The following is a 26,278-nucleotide window of genomic DNA, read 5'->3' as shown; positions in this document are numbered from 1 at the left end:
TTAAAAATGTCTACATTTGGTGAGAGTTTAATCTCCACTGGCAGTTTGTTCCACTTGTTCGCAGCATAACAGCTAAATGCTGCTTCTCCATGTTTAGTCTGGACTCTGGACTGGACCAGCTGACCTGAGTCCTTGGATCTAAGAGCTCTGCTGGGTTTAAATTCTCTGAACATATCACAGATGTAGCTAAAAATAAAGATTTTAAAACTGGTGTGATGTGTTCAGATCTCTTAGTCCGGGTTAAAACTCCAGCAGCAGCGTTCTGGATGAGCTGCAGATGTTTAATGCTCTTTTTGGGAAGTCCAGTTAAAAGAGCATTAGGGTAATGGAGTCTACTGGAGATGAATGCATGGATGAGTTTCTCCTGGTCTGTTTGGGAGAGGAAACCTTTAATTCTGTTGACTTTTCTGAGATGGTAAAAAGCTGCCTTGGTGACAGCTTTGATGTGGCTGCTGAAAGTCAGATCTGAGTCTATCAACACTCCGAGGTTACCAACTTGGTCAGTGATTGTAATGTGTTTGTAATATGTAATATGTTTTATTAAGCAGGCTCATACAGATCAACCTTGCTTGCTAAAATTAACAGTCTACTCTATCCTCCCAGACAGGTGCACTGTTAAATAATGCACATGCTCAGAAACCAGCTTCCCCGTCGACAGACTCCCTTTTATGCACACCTGGCATGAGAGTGTTCATTTTTTTCAGTGTGCTGCTGTTATTCGATACAAACCTCTGAAAACACGCTTCATGTGAAGAACACATCAGTTAGCTAGAAAGACAATCCATAAACACACACAAAAAAAGCGTGGATTAGCTACATGTACAACCTCACTTTGAAAGGCAAGAAAATGTTGGAATGTTCCTTTTCATGTTCAAAGCTATGAAGGAAATCAAACTGATAAACAAGTCAGGACTTGGATTTAGACCATATACGGGGGTCTCTAAGTGTCCCCGCTCCTCTTTAATTTGATTTTATGCCTTTTCTTGTTTCCAAGGAAACATGATGACAATTTTTGTAAGCTGAGCTGTTGGGTGTTTTTTTTTTTTTTTTTAACAAGAGGCCCAGTAATCGCAGGGACATGAATGTCTGTGCTTGTGTCAGTTTCTGTTTGTTTTAGCAGCGTGTGGATGTACAGTAGCGGCCGTGAAAAGATTCTGCGGTTACTTTAGAACCAACTTTGCAGTCGTTGGAGTTCCAGCCACAGAGAGATTGAACTGATGAAAAATACACACACACCAGCCGTCTCCTTAAATGACGCGGGCCGATATGAAAGTTATCTCTACAAGACAAACAAATTGCGAACACATAAAACACATATAAACAGGGGCGGGACTGGGGAGAAAAAGTGGCGTTGAAAAACATCGGTAAATTAACTCGTTATCTCGAGAAAACCATCATTGTCGTCAAACTTTCAACAAAAATAACCAGAGATGAGAAGCTTTTCATATAAGTAACATTTATTTCAACATTTTTTAAATATGAGCCAGAAAAGCAAATAAAGGTTTCATTCCAAAATTTAAAAAAAAAAAAAAAAAAAAAAAAAAAAAAATCGATCCACCATCAAAATTAATTTAATCCAAAAGACTCTCTTACAGCTGTTAGCAATTCAAATAGTGGATATGTCATATTAATATGGACCTTAACAAAAAATCTTATAACTGCAAGGGTACAAAAAAAAAAAAGATTATAACAGTATTGCAATGCAGAAGAAAGAAAATTACATGAATGGCATGAGTGGGAAAAAATGAACTGTTAATGTTAAACTAGTGCATCTCAAGAGGCACAATCTGAAGTTGAAGAGAGCCACTGGCTATGTTCAACCTCGTACAAACGTACAAAATATGCTGCATTGTGTTTTCACGTCGGAAAGAATTCTCCCACGTCTTTCGTGCAGGAGCAACAGCATTCGGGCTGCCTTCACTGGGACTTTTACCCAACCCTTTAAATTAAACAGTTTTATTGAAAAATGAATAAAGTCGAGCAGAAATGAAGCATTTGATTAGGTTTGACAATTGTCGCTCATCTGTGCGCTAATGTTAGAATCACGACTTAGTTTAAAACAAAGTTGACTCCCTCATATTTGCCGGTGAATCCTTGTTAAGAGTTTATAGTCGCTGGCTAAATATATGTTATGATGCCAAAAGAGTAAGTGGATTGCAGCTTGCCCCTTTAATAGCGAAGGTACACGCAGAGCACAAATATTTAGTCCTTGTTTTATTTGTTAAATGAGAACGTCATCACCGTATATACTTCCAACTTTGAACGAGATAAGGCCTCGTGTTCGGCAAATGTAATGCTATCACAAATAAAATTGGTTCCTGTTTAAGTAGTAAGGGCATATGTTACCTATAATCCCATAAAGTTATGGACATTTCTTTCACGATGATTTTGTGGATTCTGGAAATAAAAGAAGATGCCCCAGTCTGAATGGATGTTCAAGCTTTCAATTGCTTGGGGGAACAAGCAATTTTTTTTTTTTTTCGATGGAAGTATTTCTGACGCAGTGACACAGGGAACAAACATTTAAGAGGTTCTGCCAAATTTCTAAAGGTTATGAAATAAGGATAATTGTGGTTTTGCGCAGATGGCCAGCAAGTAAATGGTTTAAGCAGCCATGAGTTGACTTTTAGTTGGAATGAGCTGATTTTCAATCACAATTTCAGATCCATGTTGCCGTCTGATATAAGAAACAGAAAAATATGTGTATTAAAGCAGCTTTATTGGGGAAAAAAAAAGGAATGTTGGAGCATCAACAGAGCACCAAAGCCCGTTGGAGTCTAGTTGAGCGAAAACGTGCAGAGTGATTTCATCTCAAACCGTATTATTTGGATGTGTTAGTCCAGTTTTAAGAAGTTTGATTTATCATCATTTTGGTCAGACTGACATGTTTGCATACATTTTTAAAGTTTGGTTTGTAGACCACTGTTTTTATGCCAAGAGTTTGTTATACGGCCACATAGGCATCTGGAGCCAGAGATGACATGTCGATAACTTTAAGCCTTTCAGACAATTTAAACGAATGAGACGAAAAAAAAAAAAAAAAAAAAAAAGACAAAAAAAATTCATCCGGAAAACAGAGCTAAGCTTTGAGGACAAAACTGTTTTTGTACCAGGCTGTAAAAAATCTTTAAGGAATCTAAAAAGAATGAGTCATTTCAGGAAATGCAGTTTTTGCCACTTCCAAATTGGCTTCTTTTTTTTCCAGCCTAAAAAGGTCCTGCTTAGTTGGCAGTGAGGCTAACTGAATGTGAAAAAAAAAAAATCTATTTTATTCACTCTAACCCTCGTCCGTTTTGTCCATATTCCAACTTTTCTAATCTCAATCTTGGCACAAAATCATAAATCGTCTCAAATTCAGACCCTTTCAGACAAATTCAGACAGCGAGAAGATCAGACTTGTTGGTCCTGATTCACATAAACAGCGAGCCCCCCCCATATATATATATTTTAAACGTATATACTGGAAAGTGCAACCTGGAAAGAATGTTTCTAAAGTATGTGAAAAAGGACTTGCATAAATTCTCAAAACAAAACAACAAAACATCAAATCAGACACAAAAGGAAAAACGGACTCTTTATGCCATCGCGACAATTCATGTCGAACCCTTAGAAATCTGAAACAAAGTATCACCGGACCTTTCTTGTCCCCCATCATTCCTCTGTGGTCCCACTGATAACGATGCAAAGCTACACAAAAAGCAGGAAGGCATGGACTAAATTTGGTGACATAATGGGTCCAAAATACATCTCACACAACGTTTCTTCAAGAGAAGACCTTCAACTGATGATTGATTAGCAGGTAGGACCCACCTTGCTAACATCAGTAGGGAATTCGTCAGCATTGCGGGCAGTTGACTGGCGTTTTCCTGCATCTCTTTCAAAAACACAGTAAAAACAAGTATAATACCCAAGTGCTTTGGTGCGAATGATGTGGATCAGAATTGCTACGGATAACAGTCAAAAAGAAATCGAGTATAATGTCTGCTGTGTAATAAAACCTAAGCAGAAAATAGTTTCTGAAGCCAGCGTTTGGTTTATGTCGTATAAAGTACGGTGTAAGTGAAGCTGAGGAATAGGCTGGATAGGCTGGCCAGTGAGAAGCGCATTCACACTCCCACAACGCCTAAGGGCATGAGAAGTCGTATGCCAAGCGGCAGAATTCCTATGGTCACTGCTTTTCGTGTTGTTAACATGTCTTTTTAGTCACCCACGTCGCTGTCCTGGTCTCCGATGAGCCAAAGGAAGTGGAAGCTTAGTGCCAGCAGGGCAGTGCCCAACAGGTCACCCAGAGCAGTCAGGTAGGGGATTGAAAAACTGTCCGGGTCTTTGCCACTCCGCCACATCGAGTGAACCATCCAGTCGGCTATACTCAACAACAGCAACACCTGGAAGAAGAAGACAGGAGGTTTTAGAGTGCAGATTTTAAGAAGGTACCGGAGGGACCCTGCTTAATTATACAAGAATTGCAAACCACTAATGGAGCAGAAAACCCTGTTATTCATTCAAAATGATTAAGTTTGAAGTAGAAAAGTTGAATTAACAGAACTGCCTGTAGGTAAGCCAGCAAGCTTAGCTTAGCACAAAGACGGTACCTTTTTGATTTAGATTTTTGATTAACATCTGGTCTGGGCAAAGAAATATTCTGGCACATACAGTATAACTAACTAAGAAGACACCTACTACTGTCACGGAAAACATCATCTTCTTATTTTTGTTAAAGGGATAATCCGGAGTAAAATGCACTTTAGATCAATTTACGGGATGTTGGGAGTACATACGTTGAGTTGACATCAAAATCATGTCATTCAGATGTGTTTTGAGAATTTCGATTTGACCGTTTTTAGCCAAAAGTCGTTAGCCTGGAAGTGAATGGGGCAAATCATATCGCCACTACAAAACGCTATTTTTATACCTCTTTTACAGCTCCAAACAACATAACACTTACGTAGTAGTGAGTAGAGGGTCCCTAAAGCCAAACCGAAGTGTCCCGAGGTCTTCATGTGGTCGGATATAGAGTCCAGAATGAATTTAATCAAGCCAACCTTTCCGGAAATGTTGCTGCTGCAGCTGCCGCTACAGACCGTGGTGAAGTTGGTTTGATATTGGTTTGAAAAAAAAGACATCTTATTTCCTTATTGTGAATATCTGTCGAATATCCAATATAAAACCAACTTCACCACGGTCTGTAGCGGCAGCTGCAGCAGACACATTTCCGGAAAGATACTGGCTTGATTAAATTCATTCTGGACTCTATATCCGACCACATGAAGACCTCGGGAGACTTCGGTTTGGCTTTAGGGACCCTCTACTCACTACCACATAAGTGTTATGTTGTTTGGAGCTGTAGAAGAGGTATAAAAATAGCGTTTTGTAGTGGCGATATGATTTGCCCCATTCACTTCCAGGCTAACGACTTTTGGCTAAAAACGGTCAAATCGAAATTCTCAAAACACATCCGAATGACATGATTTTGATGTCAACTCAACGTATGTACTCCCAACATCCCGTAAATTGATCTAAAGTGCATTTTACTCCGGATTATCCCTTTAAGTCTTAAGAGATTGCCTCTCAGCAGTCAAAATAAAGTCAAGACGAAGTTTTTCCTTTTTTTTTTTTTTACTACTACTTTGAATACCGATTTCATTCTGCCTTGTTTTTATCCTCCAGCTTGTTTTAACCTTTTTAACCTGTACAGCACTTTGTGTTACATTTTATGTATGAAAGGTGCTATATGAATAAAGTAAATAAAAAAAGAAGGTTGGGCGTGCACAGCCGTTTATCTCTTTGATGGAAAGGCGACCTGTACCTTGGTCCATAACCAAATGGTAGCTGAGAAAGGCTCCAGCCCCCTAATGACCTCAAATAGCATAAATTGTGTATCTAAAATAAATAAATAAATAAAGTTTTCAGAATTTTATGATGAAATGAAGCCCCAAGAGTGAATATATTAAAAAAAAAGGGTTGTCACTGTAGAAGGCCATCTTAAAAAGGATGATTGACTAAATTCTAACTCAACATATCTACTGCCTCTAGTCAAATCAGTGTCGAAACTGCAGTCTCCAGCCTCTATAAAAGACAGTGCTAAAACAGAAAGCTCGACTCTGTTTGAATCCGTCGGTGAATTTATTTGATCCTTCTACTGCGGTGCTCGTGTCGATTGACATCTTGATGGGAACAAAATAAACCTGCTATATAACTGGGAATGCACTGTGCATTTAAAGTAACATATTCTAACGAAAGGCAGCCTTAGTATATGTGTGTGTGTGTGTATCCTACTCCTGAGCAGAGCTGAGGGTTTTAAAGAATAAAACCTCAGCTGATAGAGAAGTGATTAAACAACTCTCTTAGACCCCCAGGATTCCTGATCTGACAAGATAACACTGATAACATCTGACAACCAATCTTTTCTGAATTTGAGATCTAAACTTCAAAGGGGTTTATGTTTTCGAAAGGTGCCTTTAACACAACTATTATCTGTCCATGTATTGACCTCAAGTCTTCAGTGTTTTGGTTATTAAATGTCCCATAGGAAGGATCTACACGAATGTGTCATTGGCATACTTATCACTGTTTAACAAACTGCTGTTCTTCCATCTCCTCTGCCATGATGAACTGAATAATGTTGCCTACTGTGCATTGCTCCATTCTGATTTCAGACATGCTGTTGGGTAACGCATCACTGTTAAATTATGATGTTCTTGGTTTAAGTGATGTTTTCACGTTTCTACACTTATCTGGAATGCCCTGTTATTTTTTTTTTTATTATCCCTATGGACTTGTGCAAAATGAGTAACCACAGTATGCCAAATTATGCAGAACCCTGGCTAACTGAACTACATTTTTCTGTTTATTGGCTGCACTGGGAGGCTGTAAGGAATATCACAATGAGTTGAGGCCTATTCTACAGAAATATTCAGATACTTCCAAAAGTTTTTTTAGTGCGTCTTTAACTTTAAATTAGACATTATCATGATATTATAGAAAAAACAGATACTGTGGTTTAAGGTAATCTGTATCCACAGTTGTGTATGTGATTGCTGCTGCTTGTGCTTTTTTGGTTGTTTGTTTGTGTGTTTGTTCTCTGCTTGTCTGCCTACAGGTGCTCGTGGTGCCTCTAAGGTTGGATTCCCCACAAAAGCCGTAGATTGTCTTCAGTTTTGTTTTTACAGGTGTAGCAGATGGTTGTCTGATTTTTCTTTTTTTTCTATGTTTGTCTCTTCATATTTCTGTTCTTTTTTTTACTTCTTCGCTTCTTCTCTCTCTTTGCCCCGGTCCGGTTCGGCACTATCACATGTTAAGTATTGTAACAAAAATAGATAAATAAATAACCAGTTGATGCAGCATCAAGGGGAGCTTTACATTCATAAAGCTTCCCTTGGCATAGCAAATGTGTTTGGCATAAACGGTATTCAGATTACACTTCTGCTGCCATAATGCTGGACAGGAAGAGGGGTAAAAAAAAAAGGAAAAAACAAATACATGAACGGCATTATCAAATTCTTCCATGTTGCCATTTTAATCTATACACCTTAAGCCTGATTTTTGGTCGTCTACGGAGAGCCCTCTCCATCGCTTGCGTGCGTCGGCCAAAATTCCTACCTATCCGTCGAGGCGACGGAGACTCGCGGAGACAGCAAGGGTTGTGATTGGTCGGCTAACGACATAATTTCCGGAATCACTTTTCCGGTTTAGCTCCTTCCTCTCAGAACAATACCACCGCCATTTTTTAAAGAGTTTACTGTGTGGCCGGACAATATTTGGTCAAAATTATTTGCATTTCAATATCAATAAGCTCCAACTCCAACAAAAGTCTTTCTCTCTCGGTCGCCATCGTTCACTGTGAGGAGTGGAACGGAGCCGGAAGGTGAACAATCAATAAACGACTTTCACGATAGACGTCACGAGATTAGGTCGTCTAACGTAGCGCCGCCTACTGATCGGGAGGTGAATTGCCTTGCGTATCCGACATCCCGACGGAGAACTTCGAGAGGTTTAGTGACCACGGAGTCGGATTGACGGATAGCGACGGAGAAGCATACCGAGGCCTTTACAATTGTATCAGACAGCTGTTTACTTTATCACAACATTCTTTCAAACTGAAGAACATCTGTTAGAGCACAGACTTTTCTCATAAGTGGTGTAAAAATCCCAGAAAAAAACCCGAAAAATCCGATCGCGATTGGAAATCGGGGCCGATCATGTGGTTTCAGAACGATAATCAGAACGATAATATTTCAAAACAAATGGGAAAAATAACAGCTTAGTATTTACTGTTATGTGGTGGTACAGAGTCAGACCGTCTCAACGACACACAGAAACAACGCATGCGGCATGACGTCACTTTGCTGCCGTAAAGCGAAGCAGAACACGGCAGCAGCTTCAAGCTGGGGGCGCGAATGTCTGCGGTGTGGAGGTATTTTAAAGTGGATGACAAAAACGTTGCGATTGCAAACTGTGAGATATGCAAACTTGGGATTTCAAGAGGTGGCAAGGACATCGCTAACATCCTTGATGAGAACAGCAACAGGCTCACACCTGACGAGGTAGAGATGTTGGTTTTTATCAAGAAAAACGTACATTTCCTTCTCTGAAGCCAGAGGAGGAGAGTAAGAATTAGGAGTGCAGTTCCAAAAAGCACATTACTGGCCTTACTTTACAACACTGTGGCACTTTTATTTGCTTATTTGTTCACATGCCTGCCAGGTATTTCAAGTCGAGCTGCTGCTCGTTTTTATATTAGACATTGTTGCACTAAACTCCAATGTGAAGAATTTGTTTATTACTAGATTACTTGTTTTGTTCAAGCTACCTCACAGAAGTGCTCTGTTTATAAGTGTTAAATGATAAAATAAGTGAATAAAATAAAAAATCCAGGACATCCTGGATCTGTTTCTTCGCTGTTCTTCATTTTTTCAATGTACTGTAGAAGTATCGGATCGAGACTCGGTAACGGCAGATCACTCAAAATCAAATGGCAAAAAAACCTGATCGGGACATCCCTACAAAAAATGAAAAGACTAAGCTGACTATGAAAAGCAATTACAGGTTGTGATACTTGACATAAAGGGTGTTACGTAATACTGACCATACAGGATGCCCAAAGTTTTGCTTTGGGTCTTTAAATTGTCGAAAGAAAAACCAAATAAAAGTAAAGTAATCAAAAGAAAACGTTTTTTTTTACATTGTTGCTTTTTTCCCGTACTGGCCAGTGGTTTCTTTATGCAGTGGCCTGTGGTTAATTCACCCATATTAAACACACTTTCACATTCATACAAATTTCACAAATCCCTCTGGATCCAGAATCCGAAGACATAGGCCTTTTGTGTGCTGCAGGTGTAGCCATCAAAGAAAAAAATGTATTCCACAGGGTAAAGTTAATGGATATATTACTTTAGTGTGTGACTGGTTTGCCTCCAGCCTGAAAGTTTTTTTTTTTACAAGTGTTCTGCAGCAGAAGTTTGGTTATGGACTAGAATTGAAGATAGAAGAATCAATAAATACAATTAAACAACCCCTTGGCCTCAGCGGAACTATTTATACTGGAAATACTCAATACTTCATTACCTTAGGTGGAACTGTAAGTAACTGAAAATATCTGCCATCTAATTGGATATTCTTGCTTTGTAACTGGATTGTAACTACCAAATAGGAAAAAGATGTAATGACACAATACAATTTTTACTTGCACGACACACAACGACTGACAACTGAATTTTCCATCAAATGTTTTGTTCTATATTTTTTGCTCTAAAGCACTTACTCATATTCACAATTTATTATTATTATTTTATGACAAATCCATATGCATTCACGAGATTAAACCTCTCAGGCAAATTTGATATGTTTTTGAAAGTGAATGCATTTTGTGACATTGAAGGTAATAGTTAGGGCTGGACGAGTTAACTCATTATTATCGTGTTAACTCGTTAATTATTTAACGCCGATAAATATTTTATCGCCCATTAACGCAGGTTTTATTTATTTATTTATTTATTTATTTTTAAACATTTTTTTCAGGCTTTTATTTTGTAAAGGTCTGTTGCTGTCTGCTGCGGAACCGGAAAAGAAAGTAATCGGCGGATCCACCAAACATGGAGAAGGGTACGGAACTTTTACTCGGCCATTTTCATTTTAAAGTTCTTCCAGACGGCGGAGTCGACAGAACCAAAGTCATCTGTAAACACTGCCAAGTTGAATTGCCTTCTCATCGTAGTAGTTCCAGTCTAAAATATCACTTAAAGGCAAAACACACAACTGATAGCAGCAAGTCATTCAAGGAAACAGACAGTGGAGTGAGGCTTCTACATAAAAATGCTGATGTTAAAAGTGTGTTTGCACAACAAATGTTATGGCACTTTCATTTATAAGGCAGCACATTTAAAATAAAACTAAATGCTAAAAGCTATACACTACTTTTGAATTCATTTTTGGATTTTGCGTACAAATGCGATTAATCGCGATTAATCAGGGAAATCATGTGATTAATTAGATTAAAAACTTTAATCGTTGCCCAGCCCTAGTAATAATTGTAGCGAACTCAAGTGTGGATTTAATATGAGACTTCATCTTTGGGAGGCCCCGTCAACATTCCTGTGTGGTAATGTTGGTTCAAAGACATAGATGTGGGATTTCCACAGCAGGAAGACACTGTCCTCTATGTACCACAACCTTTGTCCTTTGGAGACAAGCTCGCTAAATGCCATATTTTCAAATAAATGGGACCCAAAATTAAAGTACATTTAAACACCCAAAATGTACAGTATGCTCTTTGTTCCTTCACAAATACAATGATGACCGAGCACTTTAACTTCTATGTTCTGCAGCCTGCTTCAATAACAATTTTTCCATACAGAAATAATCTAGTTGCTATTAGGCAGTGCAGACATCCCCATTCAAAGCTGGATTCAGCTCTTGAATGCTATCAGTGAACTGATTAATATCCTCTCTATAATGATTGTAAATGCTAAGATATGAAAGAAGATAGATGCAAACTCCTTTTACCCATAGAAGAATCCGAGCTTGTCCTTGCCAGCTGATGTTCCATCTAGGACTGAAGCACCCTTAAAGCAGCTCTGCTGGCAAAAGACTTAATTGATCTGGAAAGTCTCCAACTCTCCAGTGGCCAGGATTACGGCCCAATGTGCCTTGTCTGCATTAAAGATTTAGTCTTAAAAAGCCTTCCAACAAATCAAGAACTCGACATAAACAAACAGACCAAATGGATTCCTAAAATTCCAAACAATGATCCTAAATTACAGCAGCCGTTCTTAATCTTAATTGCCCCACCATAATTGTCTGTTGTCAAAAGAAACAGAAGTCAGACGTCTTCAGGCATGGCCTTAAACCACTGTGCTGAAGAAATTGACAGGACACACACCTGCTTGTTCTCCTTCAATACAAATGTTAAGGATATACATGTCCACAGGTCTTTCTTAGAAATAATTTTCAAATCCTGATCACACATATTTGAGATGACAGTGTTCATTTGCATAAGGAATCTAATAAATTACTTTTTTTCACAACATCTTTCTGCTGTGGTTCAAAGGAACAGGAGATGTACTGCAACACACTGTTGTGAAACATCACTTCTTATACTCGCCTAACATTATTCTGGTGAGCTTCTTCTGACTTTGTCTTTTATTTCTCAACAGCACAGTCTGTGTGAATAATTACAAGAACAACACTGTGCATTTGCAGTTAGGCAACTGGCAGGTGTTCCTGCTGGCTGCTGTCTGCCAGTGAGTGCACAACAAACAAACGCAGAAAGATATTCCCCTTGTAGTGAGGGAAAAAGATCCACTGGTGGTGCAGGAATGTAAACTAGAGATGTACAGATATATTGGCATCAGTATCAGTATTTAAGTAGCTTGTTTACTGCAGGGTTCAATAACATCAACCCGTGGGGAAGGTGGATATGTACTGTATCTGGTATCCTGGTCCCATGGCATTGACTGAAACTAACAATATTTCTTCACATTGAATTTTGTTGAGCTATGAAGGTACTGAAAAGTCATTGAGTTGGCAGTCGCTTAGCAGCCTTAAAATAAATATATATATATATATATATATATATATATATTAGGGCTGGGCAACGATGTAGGGCTATTGTGACATCTCTTTTAAGCAAAAAGCTCACAGCTTCATGTTGTAAATGAGACCAGAGTTGTATGGTGAGATGATAAAAAGTCGATATTCTGTCTCGGCCTTGTAAATAGGCCGTCTGCTGACTCAATGGTCTTTTATCATTGAAAACATTTTTAGTTTTATATGAGATACTCCCTTTCTTTACCCACTTCCTTGGCAGGTCCAGTGATAATATCCCTATTACATATAAAAATGACCTAATTTTTAACCCTGTATATGGCTCAGCTGACTTCTTGTTACCAGTCATATGTTTCTCCTGCCTTGTTTTTGTATTCATTGGATTAGAAGAAAAGGTCTCTCCCTCTTCCAGAGAGGGGAGGCACAGCAAAAGTTCTTGAAATACAGACGCTGTTGTCATTCAGTCACACATCTTTTGTCAAATTATTTTAGTTTTGGAATGAAAATGATCTTGAAATGAATGCCTGCGACACAGACTCCTTCCATATGCAACAACACTGGCATCATGGTCACAATTAACTCACCTGCAGCAGAGCAGCAGCAAGGTAGACAGACATAAAAATCGGTGTCAGGGTGGTGTGGCCACTCTTCATCAGGTGTATGGTATAGAGGAAGATTAGGTGACCAGGTAACACTAAAAGTAGTAGCACCTGAGCAGACCGATGGTTTGCTCCTGATAATTACAAACAAGATGGAGGAAAGAAAGGTTATTGTTGAAAATGATGGATCCATTTCTTTGCAAGAGAAAAGATACACTTTATTTACTTGAATGTAAAAACTGATGGCAAATTGCTCGAGCTGAGCAATTTCCATTCAAACATTTGACATCTGCAGGGCAGGAAAAGGATTAATAGAGAAAGCAGCAACATTGTACCTTCTGTAGCTCACCAGGTAAAGAACAAAAAAACAAAAACAGGTGATTTAAACTTTCAAGTTAAAGCTCCATTACACATACATTATAATTCTGACAGCAGTGACACACGCTATAACACCAAGCCATTTACACATATGTACTCTCATCAGCATAGAGAGTATGCAGTGGATTATACCACTCGTAATCCTTAAAAATAAAGATTATGAGTGGTATACAATCATCAAATCAGAGTAAGAAAGCAATTGTGACAATCATGTGATTTTTGGTTTGAAGCTGTTGCCTTTGGACCTGAATGCTTCAGGGAGAAACAGCCTAGTTATATACTTGCTCCAGATGGCAATTCCCTAGCTTCAAGCATCACAGTGAGGAACCTCACCACAGTGAGTTATTTGTTTCCAGAAATGTCTTCTTTCGCCTTTGTAATATTGCCAAAATTAGGAGCATCCTGTCTCAGAAAGATGCAGAAAAACTAGTCCATGCATTTGTTACTTCAAGATTGGACGACTGCAATTCTTTATTATTGGGCTGTCCCAAAAATTCTCTGACAAGCCTCCAGCTGATCCAAAATGCTGCAGCCAGAGTTCTGATGAGGTCTAACAGGAGAGATCATATTTCTCCAGTTTTAGCTTCTCATTGGCTCCCTGTCAAATTCAGAATAGAATTTAAAATACTTCTCTTTACATATAAAACTCTTAATGACCGATCTCCATCATATCTTAACGATCTCAGAGTGCAATATTTTCCAAATAGAGCACTTCGCTCTCAGACTGCAGGTCTACTTGTGCTTCCTAGCGTTTCTAAAAGTAGAATGGGAGGCAGAGCCTTCAGTTATCAGGCCCATCTCTTGTGGAACCAGTTGCCAGTATACATCTGGGAAGCAGACACCCTCTCTACCTTTAAGACCAGGCTTAAAACTTTCCGTTTTCAGAAAGCTTATAGTTAGGGGTGACTCAAGTGACCCTGAAACATCCCATAGTTAAGCTGCTATAGGCCTAGATTGCTGGGGGACCTCCCTTTCCTCACTCTGTTCTCTATGTACATATAACTTTACTGTTGTCATTAACTTGTGTTTCTTATTCTCAGCAGATGTCCCTGGTCTGGTGTTATGATGTTTGGTGGCCCCTCTTTTCTTCCTGTTAAAAGGGAGTTTTTCCACAGTCGACTCGTTCATGTTCAAGATGGGGGATTGGATCGAAGAGAAGTTTCGGTGCAATATGTTAGCTTCATTAGCTAGGCTACTTTAAAAAAAAAAAATCAACTTTGTATGTATGAATTGGACTCATTTGGAATTCACTCAATTGGATTTGATTGGATTACAATGAATTGGATTCCAATTGGATTGGATTGCATCTTTGAATTGCCTTGAGATGACATTTGTTGTAATTTGGCTATCTATAAATAAAACTTAATTGAACTGAATTGATTTTTATTAAACTCTCAGCAGGTGAGCTTGTACTGACCTGTGCCGCAGAATGTGCGGCAGGGGTAATAGCAACCCTTCACCTCATCAGGAACTTCCCCAGGAGCACAGTGGAAATGCAGGTAGGTGGATATCCTACTGGACTGAATGGCCACCAGGTTTCCACCGATACCTATACATAATAGAGAGATGTATAGATGATGACAGGAGAAGAAATAATAATGTGGGCTGTGGTCTATGACAACAGGTTAGAAGGTATAGATGGCTTTTCATTACAACTCTTTCCAGTAAAACTATAAAACATAACCAGCAATTTAGCTTTTTTTACATTTACTTTTTAAATGTTTAAAAAGAAAAGAGAGACAGACTGCTATAAAGGTGTCCCTCTGGATTCCTAAGGATTCTGGACATCCCAAGAAATCTGAAGGAGTAGTCCCATCCTCCATCGATCGAGAAATTATTCATAAGAAGTGGCGTAAACCATTGCATCTACCCAGCCCTTAAAATCCAGAGACTTAGACACTTTTCAGTGTCTGAAGATAACACTGGCAGGTGTGATACAACCCTAGCCTAGAAATCTAGACGCCCCTAGCGGCCGCAAATGGAATTTGCTACAGCTTTTTGCTGTACGGGTCTGGCTTGCTGGGCTAATACAACCCAAGCATAATGACAGAAATTTCTCCTTTTGATACATTTAATATTTGTGATTTGAACTCTAACGGAATGGTTTCACGAGCGAATAATAAAAATAATAATGCATAAAGTTTGATCTGCTGTCCAAGAAAATCTTACTATTGTGTTGTATTGTCAAAATATGGTTAGAATTAGAATAATGGTTGCACTTCCAAGCTTTTTGTCCTCGTGGGTATTTGATGTGTTTTAGAGTTAGAGGTTGGAGGGTGTGTAATTGTAATTTGAAGGTGGTATGAGTAATGTAAGGGGCAGATCTGGCTCTTTCAGGTCACTGGGTCTGACAGGAGGAATGAGGACAAGGTGAATGAAGAGTTCTGGGATGCAGCGAGGCTTTTATGGGAGCTACAGGGGGTCTCTGCAGCTCTCCGTGGGCCACTTTGGTCAGAGGGTGGAGCTGAGGTCACATAAACGACATGTCTACTCATGTCAGGTCCACTTTTCAAACTCTGAATTATTCATTTCAATTTGAATGTGACACAGTAAGAGAATAACAGTAACATCTGAAAGAAACACTGAAGCGGGAGGGATAAAACGGTGTGTTGATGAAGTAAGATGCAATGAGAGAAGAGCAAACAACTGAGAGAAAAAAGAAAAAAAAAGTGAATGTGCCAACTTGAAAAGCAAAGATTAAAGCACCAGCTGTCTCTGAATGTAGTCCGTTAGAAAATTACAGGAAAAAACGCACCACATCGTCTGACGTCTGCAAAACAAGTGAAAACACACAAGGCTCTGCTTCTGATGCAAAATACTATTGCCAAATTAAATTAGTACAATAGGAAAATGTGAAGCAAAAAGTATATTCGCCTGGAATAAACACATCTGAATTTAAAATATTCAATTTTAAGATCATTAACGCAACCTATACCTTTCCAAGCAGGAAAAATTGCATAAAACATTTCTTATGCATTCAAATGAAATATAGGAGGTCAGTGTGGTACTAAGATTTAAGATCAGATTTATTGTCAGATAAAATAGGAGGTTTTTGTCCTACCATCATGTTTTTTTCTGTCTTAGCAAGCCCTACACATCACATTTTATTTAATTTATTAGGGCAGGAACAACTGTACAATTTTTCCAACAGAGCAAAGACCAAAATAAAATCCCTTTGAGACTTTCTTGATATCCTACCTTTTTATGTAGACGTGCGTCTAAAAGGAAAACCACTTAGAGTCGGATCTACTATCTCCTCTTCCTAGAAGTCTCAAATTAATGCAGTTTAATTAAATGCTAATCTCTTGCTGTTATGGTGCCAGTACTATAGTCTTGATCTATCTGGGGACAGTTTACTACGCAGACTTGCTTTCACCACTTTGACATTCACCATCATTCACACCCTGGGATCTGAGCAGCACAAGACAAATAGACTCTGTAGCCCTTTATCCATCTTTTATATAAACACTTGTCTCCATCTCTGCTCGGAGGGTCACAGACTGCATTAATTAGGGAGCTCAGAGAGATAAATCAGATAAACAACAACAGGCCGAGTTTCTCTGTTACCAAACTTCCATTTTAAAGAGATTGTAGAGAAATATCAGTGTTGCTTATTAAGACAATATTTCATAAAGTCTACATTCAACTAAAACAGTTAAGGAAATATACATAAAAAGAAAAAAAAATGGCAGAAACCTATCTTATTAATCCTAGCTGTGGTTTTCAATGTGTCTGGACCTCCTTTGAACACCAAATCTTTTCAAAAGCACACACTGTGGAACCATCCTAGACCAAAGATTTCCCAGGAAGGAGATCATAAAACAGGGAGAAATTTCACTGAGTTCTGATTACTCCTACAATCTTTCCCCATCATGAAAAATAGAGAGTAAGAAAAGCTTTTTGACTAAAACTGGACTAAACATCTCACTGGTTGTGTTAGAAACCGCATACTTCTCCTACTATATTACATTACATTACATTACACTTAGCTGACGCTTTTTATCCAAAGCGACTTACATCTATTTAGATACAGGGTATTGGTTACAGGCCCTGGAGCAATGTAGGGTTAGGTGCCTTGCTCAAGGGCACTTCAGCCATGAATAGAGGTGTAGGGAGAGATGATGGCTGGACTTGAACTTGCAACCCTCTGATCTTAAGTCCACCTCCCTAACCACTAGGCCACGGCTGACACACCTACTACTCCTACTACTCATACTGACTTTTTTACCGGATGCATACTAGATTTGCCGAAATGTTGGGTATGCATCATGAGGTTACTACTCATACTCAAACTACCCAAGATGCAACGTAACTTGACGTCGCCGATCGTCATTTCCTGTCTAAACGGCAGTTTCAAGCTAGCTACAACGAGGGTAGGTTCACTTCCTGTTTTCAAAACAAAAGCACCAATGGTATCGTAATGGCTTTCAGTATGACAAAAGGCAACGGGTATTTTATTTTGTGAAAATAACCGGAAGTGCGTTGCTCACTACGGCTAGCTTTAGTAGCGCCGAATTCGCCGGAACAATATTGTAAATAGCCGGTATTTTGTCAGATTTTCAACACGTTGGGGATCTAAATGACTACTTTCTTGCCTGAAAATGTTTCAAATGTTGCTAAAGTTTACAGAGTTTAGAGCTTAAGCGAAATCAGCTTCAGGCCGGCTGATTTCGGCTCGGGTAGGAGCGAAATGCATTGTGGGTAAACGCTCCGCATACCGTCTGATCGATGAGTATGCAGTATGCAAGTATATAGTATGCGGTTTCGAACACAGCCAGTGTTTCAAAGAGTTTTAAATTTCTTTCCACAGAATATTTGAAGCCTTAAAGGGTAAAGTCTGTTTGAGACTCATTTATATGGACACATGAATGCTCCTCAACTCAGCTTTTGCTTTTTGATTGCAGTAAATATCTATATTTACTTCTAGCAATATATTCTTATAAAACCACTCGTTAACTCTCAGCAGTCAAGGTAAACATGGAGATCTGTGTATTCAAACACTGATAAAGTGGAGTCTGAGCTGTTTACCCATTAAAAATTAAACCCAAATGTAAAAGTGATTGTAGAAGTAAAGCTTTCTGAGAAGTAATGATCAGACTGGGTTCAAACTGGGACATCTCTCTCCCCCTGGGGTCACAGGAAACTGAAGGGGGGCATAGATGGACTTATCCAACAAATTGATGCAGCACAAAGAAGAAAAGATAAATTGGGTGAGATATTTTCAAACCAAGGGGACCAAAACCACAATGCCAGGGTTGTGTTGTTTTTCTGTTTTCTCTCTTTTTGGTTATTGGTGTTTGACTGCAAAACTGACTCATAACTGACACATAAACACAGTGAGCAGCTGGAGTTCCAAACCAAAGCCTGTGACAAACCAAACAGATGTCTCTACATATCTGCAAAGAACAAAAAAAAAAAACCTTATACAATATATCTTGAGCTTGAATTTGTGCAATCTGGGTGTAAATCATTCTTGAGCATCAAAAATAAATAAATAAATAAATAAATAAACATACAACATGGATTTCTACTTTCAAATAAGGAACTATTAATATCTAGCTCATCATTTTTAAAAGGAACCCTAATCTATGACTAATAAGAGTCCTAGATCTTAATAATATCCTCAAAGTTTATCAGTACATTAACTGCAGGGCCCACCATTACCTTGCGTGCGCAAAAAGGATGGCAAAAATAATGTCATAATAATAATAGGGCTGGGCAACGATTAAAATTTTTAATCTAATTAATCGCGATTAATCGCATTTCTACGCAAAATCCCAAAATGAATTCAAAAGTAGTGTATAGCTTTTAGCATTTAGTTTTATTTTAAATGTGCTGCCATATGAATGAAAGTGCCATAACATTTGTTGTGCAAACACACTTTTAACATCAGCATCTTTCTGTAGTTTTTATGTAGAAGCCTCGCTCCACTGTCTGTTTCCTTGAATGACTTGCTGCTATCAGTTGTGTGTTTTGCCTTTAAGTGATATTTTAGACTGGAACTACTATGGCGATAAGACAATTCAACTTGGCAGTGTTTACAGATGACTTTGGTTCTGTCGACTCCGCCGTCTGGAAGGACTTTAAAATGAAAATGGCCGAGTAAAAGTTCCGTACCCTTCACCAGGTTTGGTGGATCCGCCGATTACTTTCTTTTCCGGTTCCGCAGCAGACAGCAACAGACATTTACAAAATAAAAGCCTGTGAGCAACAGACTTTTACAATAATAAAAAAAATAATAATAATAACTGCGTTAATGCGCAAATTTTTTTGATCTGCGTTAAATAATTAACGAGTTAATGCCATAATAACGAGTTAACTCGCCCAGCCCTAAATAATAATAATGTCACTAGACAGCCACCATTTCAGCATCCTATAGATTTTTTGCATGGCCTTTATCGAATAAAAGACTGATTTTTTTAAAGATTTTTCCACTTTGGTTTGGATGCTGTACATCTTAAAACATTTCTGCGAGTACTTCTAGCACTCCTGTTGCCATGGTTACACTTAAAAACCAAAACCGGTTGTTTACATGTATGAGCAGCACATTGAGCTTTCAAAACCCCAACAAATACTCGGTGTAGATACCTATTAGTGGTTTTAATGTTGTAGTGGATTCCTGTAACCTTTAAACAGATTATAATAAAAGAAAAAGAAAATGAAAGTCAGCACTCACCATTGATAACTGGGGTGTAAACTACGATGCCAGCTAGATTTGGGTCAGTCACTGTTTTGTCCAGAATGAGTCCTCCAATGCTGCAGAACACCAAATGATTAGATTTAGCTGCTGTTACAGTATTAGAGATGTGACAAGCCCAATTCCAAAACAGGTTGGACACTGTAAAATGTGAATTAAAACTAAATGGAAATCATTAAAAAAAATATCATAAATCAATATATTATTCACAATAGAACACAGATTAAATATTGAAAATGAGACATTTTATAATCTCATGAAAAATATTTGCTCATCTTGAATTTGATGGCAGCCATATTTTTAGATAGCATCCAAACTTTTCAGGAGGAAAAAAAGTGGGAATGTAAAAAGAGTCTTGTCACATCTTAGTTAATCTTAATAATCCAAACAGTCCATTTGTGTGCCAATAAAAATACTTAATCAGCTGGACTCACTTAAGAAATGCTGAAAAAGCATAAAAGACGTTGCCAATGGTAACATTTTCTACTTCCTTCTTTCCACCAAAATATGAAGTGGCAAACTATATCGCCTTCACTGAGTGTCGAGAACCAGCGAGACAAAAAATTCTATTCCTACTTGCTTTATTTTTAATACAGCAAGGCTCAAAGGGATCAGAGGGTGTGTGCGTGCTAGTGTGCTGCAATTTGTTTACTGGATGAGTCATCAAACAAGCCAGACACTGGAAGAGACAGACACAGAATAGCTGTTCTTTCCCTCCCTTTCAAGACTAAACACACACACACACCTGCTGATGACCATGGCGGTGATGACTGGCTCCCATCCAGAGTAGAGCAGGGTGCGGCTGGCAGGGTGCTTGGAGGAGATGACAATCCACAGAGGCGTCAAACACATGAAGAAGGCGCAAACCAATGACGACACGTAAGGATAGGAGTCTAGAAATGAGGAAGAAAATGAAGCTGAAATTAGGCTTCTCTGGGTCATATGAAGGGGAACTTCAATGAGTCTCTCCTGTAAGTTTGAATGACTACCTCTTGTAGGCTTGTGTACAGTGTCTTGTTAATTCAGTTGACAGGAAGCAGTGGGACAATAACTAAGTGAGATGTCTGAGAATATGATTACCTGTCACATCCTATCCTGTATAAGTTCAATTAAACATTTGCTTGAATTTTTGAGCAGTGTAATTCCACCTTCAGTGATTTAGTAAACCGTGTTTATGTGGAAAAAATGTCTCTCCTGATAAAAAACAAAAGAAAACAAAAGTAGTGGGATGACAATAAAGAATACAATTTCCAACCTGATAACTTTAACATTAAATCCATCTGATACAGCATGTGTAAATACACTATAAATAGATAAATAAAAAAATAATAAAAATAAATAAATAAAAATAAATAAATAAAATAAAAATAAATAAATAAATAAATAAAATAAACCACAAAATATGGGTTTTTCTCACATCTTTGTTTCAACTACAAAATACCACTACTATTTCAAAAACTCATTTGGGTTAAAACACTCGCATAGAGCCACCACCAGATATTTCCAGCAGGATCTTGTTACAATTCCTAAATAAATGCCATGAGGAGAAAGTTCCAGATTTAATATCTTGATTGCCAAAGAGAGAAAAGGCTTTGTATTCAGCTCAGGACATAAATGGCTTTTGCAGACTTTGAGTCTAAAAATAGACTAAAATATAAAGGAGAGGCAGATATACTGAAATAACATTTTTGGGTTAGAGAGGGATCGGCCCCCTTTCCAAAGGAGCCGAGTTTCAGACAACAGGAGGGAATTTTACACGCATTGAGTTAAGCTACATCAATTGAGTTGGCTATCAACCAAGGTCTCAGTTTTTCTTCTGCTGATTTTATCATCTGACACCTGGCACTGACACTTGACTAATCAGTATGAAATCATTTCCAAAGGTAACAGCGTTTAGTATATGTTGTTTTAAGTAATACAAGATGCTACACCACAGGTCTGGGTGTGGCATGAAGTAAACTTGTGGAACGTTGTGTTGGAAGAAGACTCGTGGAGTCCCTCAGGGTAAAGTAACGACTGCTATAATGTGAGACAGGAGGGACCTCTACTGGTAGACTGAGGAACTACAGGGCACCACAAGAAGCAAATAATTGGCCTTGAACTCACTTTTAAGAAAATCAGCCTGATCATTATAAAGATCATTATTGTCACTGCATTGGTGTTATGATAAACCAAAGTTCATCCTAAGTGTAAAATAGAGCTCACTTATACAGTATATAATTTAAGGATTAACATCACTTATTCAAAGGTACTTGGTACAGAGAAGTGTATAGTCTACTTGGTCCTCAGCAAAGGAAAAAAAAAAAAAAACTGTCTTTATAGTAACAACTCAACAAAACAACAAAATCATTAAATCTTAGGGGTTGACAGGTAACCGACCTGTTACCTGTCCCTGTATACCAGACATTATCAGTGAGGGTAATGTACTTTATGGCAAACACAAACAGATAAAAAACAAGGTGTTCTACTGCACTGTATGTGCATGATTATGTGCTTACTTCTTTACAGTACAACTTAAAAACAACAAAAGGCCAGCTGTTTTCTATCCTGGACTGTTGAGCAATTACCAATTCAATTCTTTACTGATGTTGGTCAACTTTGACATTGACATTTTGATTACATCTTAACATTCTGCCTCCAAATAGTGAAGTTATTTCCATCCCAACAGAGCAAAAATCACCACAAAACTGAATTTTCCATGGATATCTCCATTTATTATGTCCTTATAACATTCAGCCTCTTCCCATGTGTATTTGTTCATGATTGCTTAGCCAAAATGGTTACACACATTCTGAGTTCCCTGTAAAAATGTGACCCGTTGTTTTGTGCTATCCAGAGATCTCGATTTATAATTCATAGTATTCATTTCAGAAAACACAGTTTCCTAATTTCTTGTTACACGCTGCATCATTAAACCAATAAAGAATGTTGATTTCTTGTATACTTGTATCATGTATAGATATCTTATTGCATTTTGTGTACATTTAAAATACGTTATGTGTATGAAAACAGTTTTTATTGATATTCTCATCGATTTCCCTTCCCTACTAATAGCACTAATAGCAAACTAGAAGAAAATAGGGACAAGAGTCATCAATGAGCTCACCTACAAAGGTGATCAGATGTTCTAAAAACTTACAGAGATGGTCCGTTGCTGGTTCCCCCTGATGGAATCATGTACTTAATTTGTACCTGCAACAACCTAATCAACAAAGTAGTAATTTACATACCCAGGCACTTGTAGAGGCCCTGGCTTATCCAGGCCAGAATAGCCAGGGTTATGAGGTCACCAAAACTGGCTGCAATGGGTGTGGCGACGTTGTCTGGATTGATGCCCGTCTTCTTGGAACCCACAATTACCCCAACCATGATTATACCTGAATATGACATGAAGATGGTGGGGCACTTTAATAACACACATTTGTGTAACCCTACCCTTTCTAAATACCCACGTGAGATCAATCAAAATTTTGTATGTAAACAATAAATAAATAAAACATTAATTTCAATGCACTGAATGTAACTGTATGCCGTTGGATTTTAATTTAACTTGCTTGCCTTCTCTTTGAATTTGTTGTCACCTATATTGTGAATCAACCCAAAATAAATGAAATTGAACTGAACTGAATGGAAGCATGAACAGATGATCTAGCTGTGTGAGTGAGCTCTTAATGTGCATGTGTGTGTGTGTGTGTTTACCCTGCAGCATTGAGGCTATGAAGGCTGTGGCCACACTACTTGAGCAGAGCAAAACAGCATGGCTCATCTGAAACTTCCCCTCTGGAATCCAACCAAGAACCACCGCTGCTACAGCTGCTAGGAAACCCACCACAGTGGCCTGAACCTTGAGCAGAGAACCAGAGGGGTTTACAAATGTTGTATCAATGAAAAAAAACAAACAAAAAAAACTTTTAGAGTACTCAGAACTACAAAAAAGTAGGTTGCACTTCCTAAACAAACAGTTGTGAAATACTCAACATGATGTTAACACACTATCTGATGGCTGATGATCTTGCACAATATACAGCTCATCATTAGACTATAATGTTGCATGTGCCGTGGCGTATTTATCGGTGTGCAAGTAGATGATTAGCAAACTTGTACTCCAAATTGCTGCACAATCAGAGCTCAGTAAAACTGTCTGAGAGTGCTCTCCCATCAAACTCGAAACAATGACCACTGTCTGCTGCAATGTAAAGAACAATACAATTAAATGTGAATATTTTCTATGACCAAATGTGGAAAATACATCACTAATTTTTCTTTTAAAAACTGCATTATATAGAGGAACACTTAATCGGTTACATGCAACTACAAAAAAAAAAAAAAGAAAAAAAAAAATCAGAAGGAGAAAAAAGAAAAAGACAAACTGCATATTTGCAGCAGCACAGTCCTTGGCAATCCAAATCGTGATGCCAGACATTTGTCTGTCTCCACAAAGATATCAACAAGGTCTCGGAACATACGCTCTCTTCCAAGAGCCTAACGCGCGAAGGCATCCAAAAGTAGAAAGTCAGCCACTGGTTACATTTCCCATTGACCTTGTTATATACAGTGCATAATTGAAGTCATGCAGAATACTATTAGCATAATTATGGGGTATAATGTATATATTTATTTATGATTGCTTCAAAAAAATTTAATACATAATCCATTAGTCAAGCAAACTTGATTTGGATTAAAAACGGACTATTTTACGAAACTCCTACGACAGGTCTGGATCATTCGTAAATTCTGTTCGTACCTGAAAGAAAACTTAAAATACGAAATAATTGGTGAATGCGCAAATCCTCTTAAATCACTCGCACGCACTACTTAAGAACAAATCTGTTCGTAGGAATGGTTGTTGCATGAGGCCCAATGACTGTAGATTCAAGGCAATAACTGTGCGGTTACCTGCTTTAGTGCCAGGTTGCCTATGATTAGATTCCACTTCTCTATGGGAGAGTCCATCTTACCCACATTTACCTAAGTTGAAGGATAGGAGAGAAAGAAAAATAAAGTGATCATTTTTCAAAATACTTTTTAAACTTCAAAGTCTACAATAAATTCTAATATATATGGGTAGCCAATTAAAGGCCCTAAAGTATGTGTACAAAATGTCACAGCGATTGCAAGAGACGCATCACAGCACTAAAGGACAAGAAGATATTTGACTGACTTGAAGACCATAATGCACATATTCTACATTTCCCACCATGCATCGAAACGGCAATGAACAATGCTGTCATTGTTCCGTTTCAATCACCCAAACATCCATACCTTATAATGAGTGTTAAAGCCCCCAAATCTAAGAATGATGATATCGTCAGAACTAATTCAACAGAATTAAGACAGTACTATCAGATGAACAAAAAATATTGATTAGTACTTTCACGAGATGTGTGATACTCCCTTTGACATATAATCTGGGAGTACTGTAAATCAATTTATCTTTTTTTCTATTTACCTGTTTGAGCTGCAACTTTTTTACATTATGGATTCAATATTTGGCCAACAAATATAAGAAAACAGCAACAAATGTCCATTAGAAGTTCACAGTGCACAATATTAAATGGCATCATCTTCAGATCAACATCATATCTTTAGGATATCTTTTTCAGTCTACGTGCCAAAAATCTTAATCTTACCACCACAGAAGATAAATCTGAGAAGGTAAAAATTGTAATCAAAAGCGATGACTTCCCTTCAGCAAAATCTATTTTTTCACTGCAGCTTTTCAAAAAAATTATTATTTTTTTGCTGTTGTTGAGTTTCTAATATGCACCAATCATTGAAGTGACATAAATAAATGAAGTAAATAAGCGTGACTAAAATGACTTACAGTACAATTATGTCATCATTTGCAAATGCCCGCTACTTGTCTTTGTATTGCAGATGTCCCAACACTACCTCATTGCTGAGGACGATCACAGTAACATGAGGTCAAATTGCGTTTGGGAAACTGCTGAGGAGAATTTGCTCACACTGTCCATGTTGACAGAGTGCTGTGAATGTGAGGCTTGTGTGCAAGCTCGGGGCCAACAGGAAGAAAAGTACCAAATCCAAACAAAGAGAGAATTCTGCTCCGTCCCCATTTCAGTTTCTTCTACCCTGCAAAGTTTTTAGGGTGCAGACAGACACAGTTTGAAAAATTTCTGCTGAATAAGTGCTTGTGGAAACTTGCTTATATAACAGCAAATGTAAGAGTACTGGTTTATAAAAAGTGTGAAACACTTTTATTACAAGCTGTAAATCTATGCTCAAGAGAGTTCACCACGAGGCAAACCTGTTCACACTTCAACACTGTCCCATAATTACAATTTTTACTCTGTAAAGCTGAGGGGAATCCTTTTAGAATCAGATTAGCAACGTTCATTCATGATGCCCCCAAATGATTCTTAATTAAAATTGTATAAAGTACTTTTGATCAAGACAGGGGCAGTATCAGTAAAGGTACGTAAAGTGACCGATAAGATCAGAAATCCACTGGAGCATACTGTTTTCTCTTCTATTCTAGAGCTGTAATTATGTAATAGGCAGGTTTTGCAGGGGCTTCTGTAGCTCAGGAGAAACAACACTC

At 38.1% G+C, this 26,278-nt stretch overlaps 1 protein-coding gene across 1 annotated transcript in view; it reads right to left on the bottom strand.

Annotated features, from left to right (window-relative positions):
- Positions 1-2,723: 2,723 nt before the first annotated feature.
- slc41a2b (solute carrier family 41 member 2b) overlaps positions 2,724-26,278 on the bottom strand; it is a 32,894-nt gene continuing 9,339 nt past the window's right edge. Inside the window, exons 4-11 of the mRNA XM_075471961.1 lie at positions 24,613-24,684; positions 23,416-23,560; positions 22,947-23,093; positions 20,462-20,609; positions 19,696-19,775; positions 14,437-14,568; positions 12,627-12,775; positions 2,724-4,385 (exon numbers count right to left, since the gene is read on the bottom strand). Of these exons, the coding sequence (XP_075328076.1) occupies positions 4,200-4,385; positions 12,627-12,775; positions 14,437-14,568; positions 19,696-19,775; positions 20,462-20,609; positions 22,947-23,093; positions 23,416-23,560; positions 24,613-24,684 (1,059 nt within the window). The 3' untranslated portion in view covers positions 2,724-4,199. The remainder of the gene's footprint in view (positions 4,386-12,626; positions 12,776-14,436; positions 14,569-19,695; positions 19,776-20,461; positions 20,610-22,946; positions 23,094-23,415; positions 23,561-24,612; positions 24,685-26,278) is intronic.

The sequence above is a fragment of the Odontesthes bonariensis genome, chromosome 8, assembly GCF_027942865.1.
Source record: "Odontesthes bonariensis isolate fOdoBon6 chromosome 8, fOdoBon6.hap1, whole genome shotgun sequence".
NCBI lineage: Eukaryota > Metazoa > Chordata > Actinopteri > Atheriniformes > Atherinopsidae > Odontesthes > Odontesthes bonariensis.
Note: the sequence above shows the minus strand (reverse complement) of the source record. Positions and strands in the feature narration are given on the sequence as shown.